The sequence below is a fragment of the Vicia villosa genome, linkage group LG5 (genome assembly GCF_029867415.1).
Source record: "Vicia villosa cultivar HV-30 ecotype Madison, WI linkage group LG5, Vvil1.0, whole genome shotgun sequence".
Taxonomy (NCBI): Eukaryota; Viridiplantae; Streptophyta; class Magnoliopsida; order Fabales; family Fabaceae; genus Vicia; species Vicia villosa.
The window spans coordinates 159,694,511-159,698,035 of NC_081184.1; the positions used below are offsets into that span (position 1 = coordinate 159,694,511).

The window sequence follows — 3,525 nt, forward strand, 5'->3', positions numbered from 1 at the left end:
AATCTATATCTTGTATTTCTTACTATCTGAAAAACAAAAGCGGGTCCCCAAACATATCAGGTCATAAAACCATTTTTATGTGTACATACTAGTTTGTTACTAATATTATCAAAATACAAGTAAAAGTGAACTACTTGGTATATTTGACCCTCAAGTTCCTTTTCAATCTCATGTATTGCAAGACATTACATGCCTCAGAGAGAATGACTTCTATAGAGTCCCTTACAGGAATGCCTTATGGAAACTATCATCTTTTTATTCTCGCTCGTCCAGTAGCTATAGTATGCTGACATGCAAGTAACACATCAACGATATGATCTCCCGTAGTATGCTCTTCATATAATATCTCCTAATGAGCTGGCCTAGGTGGATCTTCATGAGCATCTTACATAATGTAAGGATATGACACTATAAAATACGAGTAGATGTAGCCGAATGCACTATTTCATGGCCGAGGTGCTCGCACACTTCGTGCTTCCTCTAGTACAAGGTGATTTTAGAAATCATCAAACATCATATTAACATCTTTGTGGACGATAGTGGGAGGAGAAAACACATAGGGGTATCTTGGAGTACCTTGTAGAAAACCGAAATGACACATGACTCGCTCAGGTAGATGTGGATAAATCAGGCATGATCATAAGCCAACCATCAGGATTCTCATATAATTTGTAGTGTATATCATCCGCTGCAATGCAGTCAAAAAACACTTGGAACGATTTGATCCCCTGATTTCCTCTTAATGGGATAAAGACGCAAGCATGTTGCCAAGCCTCATTGTATTCATCCTTATATGACTAGTCAAATACGCGTGGAAAGTGAGAGAGAATCCATGCCTGAAAATGATTCATTTGAAATATTAGTAATAGTGTAGCATAAGTGTTATGAAGTATTAGTACGAGTAAATGTGTAAATATATAACCATAAACAGCGTGTTGCTTGCTATCATATGTCTGGTCTTTCAAAGACAGGATTTACCTAACTTTAAGTATAGGTAAACCAAACAAACGACCTCCCAATTGCACTCAAGAATCCACTCCAAGTCAATGAAGTATCTAAGGTAAACAACATCGACATAAAAAGCACTTTTGTCCATAAATATGGATGTGCCAACCTAATTCATGAGGTATGACCTTAATGCACATGCTCTGTAACGTAAAACTTGTGCATCATCACCATCGTCCTCCATTGTCGCATCCAAATGGTATATGTACAGATCCTCCATTACCTCTCTGCCCCACACGTGTCAAGCAGCATGATTGGCGTATATAAAAAGTAGTGAAATGTCATTGGCCTCATACAAAAACATCAAGAACGACACCCAAAATGTCAATATCAATAATATGATGATCAAAATGGACTTTGGGGGCAACAATAGGTGACACGTGCCTTTGGGAATTGAAGCCAATGACACCTAAAATTCAGAAATTGATACATCTGCATCAAATGAATTGACACCAACTACCAACTGGTGGTGGTGAGGGTCTAACTCTCTTCATTCGAACAAATGCATGATGGGACCCCCTACCATGCCTTAATCTATCTTGGTTGTCAGCCATTTTACTTGTATTTAAATAAGAAAAATCCTATAAAAAACCAGAACTCAAACCCAGATGATAAACAAGCAAAATGAAACAAGCTAAGGAGATGCAGACAAATTACGAAAGTGAACTTATGTAACTCATGAAAATTAAATTCACATAAAATACGAAAATGCACTTCCCTGGAATATGAAACACAAAAATGACATGAATCAAATGAACCCAACATGCCATATGCTCTAAACATAAAAAAATGTTAATGCATACCTTAATAAACTACGTGTCATAAGTGTAACTACAACCTAATATACCTTAAGCAACCTATTTAAGGAATACATGCATCACAAATAAAAAAGAAAAAAATGAAAAGAACTTATCAAATGTGAGAAGTGGAAGCTCTTGGATTGAATAGACTGGAGTAGAGATTGGGAAATCTCTTAGATTAGGTACAATGCAGTATAAGTTGTGAGAAAGGTTGAAAAATGATGGAAATGAGTTTCTCACAAGCACTTTCTTTTTGGTTCAGAGTAAGTTCTGATGGAAATGAAGAAAAAGGAATGTCTGACACGATAATATCATTCAAAAAGCATTCGGAGGTATATTTCCGTAGTTTTTACGAAGATACACATCCATACTAATTTATGAAAAAATTAAGGGTAACTCACTTACAAAATACATGGGCGTGAATTTTTAAGTACGTTCAAAAGTGCATCTCTATATTTTAGAAAATATTTATAATTTTTTATGGAGGTGTATGAGTACAACTAAGGGTGCATTGAACAACTCCCATATAATTTTATATAGTTCGTTTTCTATCATGTAGACTTTGCCCCATTGTATTTCCCATAAAAAAAAAAATCATTATAAAGATCAACCCATTTGGCTCCAAGGCCCTAAAAAACATTAGACACCATAGTCCATACCATCAATTTAGGATTCATTGTTTATCTTTTTTTTATGTAAAAAGTGCATGTGATTACCATACCAGACAGTAAGAATATAAAATACAAATTCATGTTAATAATAATAATTTTACTGCTCCAAACAACAAACTATTAGTCACTTGTAGAATCATTTTTCAGAAAGTGCTTATAATAGAATCGATTAAAAAGCACAATTTTAAAAAGAAAGAACTGAATAAACATGGGCCATAGAAAGAGGTTAATTACATTTCGGGCTTTAGACAATACGGGTACCCGTTAGCAGTTAGGGTTTATATAAGAACAAACAACCATTTATAAAGCGATTTCAAAGGAGGCGAGGAAGAAACCCTAGAACTCGCAAAACAACCGCATCAATGGTACGTTCTACTCAATTTCGATAATTTCCATGAAAAAATCAATCGCTATTGTAAATGAATCTACAACGATCATCGTTTCGTATTTGAATTTTTTGAATTGTGGTACTTGCAGGCGAAGCAGATCCACGAGATCAAGGATTTTCTTCTGACGGCGCGTAGAAAGGACGCGAGATCAGTGAAAATCAAGAGGAGCAAGGATGTGGTGAAGTTCAAGGTTCGTTGCTCGAAGTATTTGTACACACTTTGTGTGTTTGATACTGATAAGGCTGATAAGTTGAAGCAATCTCTTCCTCCCGGTTTGACTGTTCAAGATCTGTAGATTGAGTTCAGTTTATCTGTTCTGTTTTACATTTTTGAGAATTGAAACCCTAGGTTTTGTGACTTGATTTTGTGGTATTGTAATTTCTACTTTTATATGATTGGAGACGTTGATTTTCCGTTTATGTTTGTTTAGATTGTTTGATATTATTATGACTATATGATATGATATCATGCATGTGTTAGTTGAGTTGAAGTGAGAGTATTTTTTGTCATTTTTCTGTGATATATGATTTGTTTTGGCTAATGGATACAAAAATTGGTGAAATGGATGGTATAATTTTAAATCTCTGGAAATATGTAGTTAGATGACTTCAGAAGAATTTTCTATTTTATCCTAACTGATATATAGGGTTTACAGGACGT

General features: G+C 34.9%; 1 protein-coding gene across 1 annotated transcript; it reads left to right on the top strand.

Moving 5' to 3' along the window:
• Positions 1 to 2,687: 2,687 nt before the first annotated feature.
• Positions 2,688 to 3,284, top strand: LOC131607975 (large ribosomal subunit protein eL38z/eL38y-like). The gene is made up of 2 exons (XM_058879917.1): positions 2,688 to 2,841; positions 2,954 to 3,284. The coding sequence occupies exons 1-2, from the start codon at positions 2,839 to 2,841 to the stop codon at positions 3,158 to 3,160; spliced, it is 210 nt and encodes a 69-aa protein (XP_058735900.1). The 5' UTR covers positions 2,688 to 2,838; the 3' UTR covers positions 3,161 to 3,284.
• Positions 3,285 to 3,525: the final 241 nt, after the last annotated feature.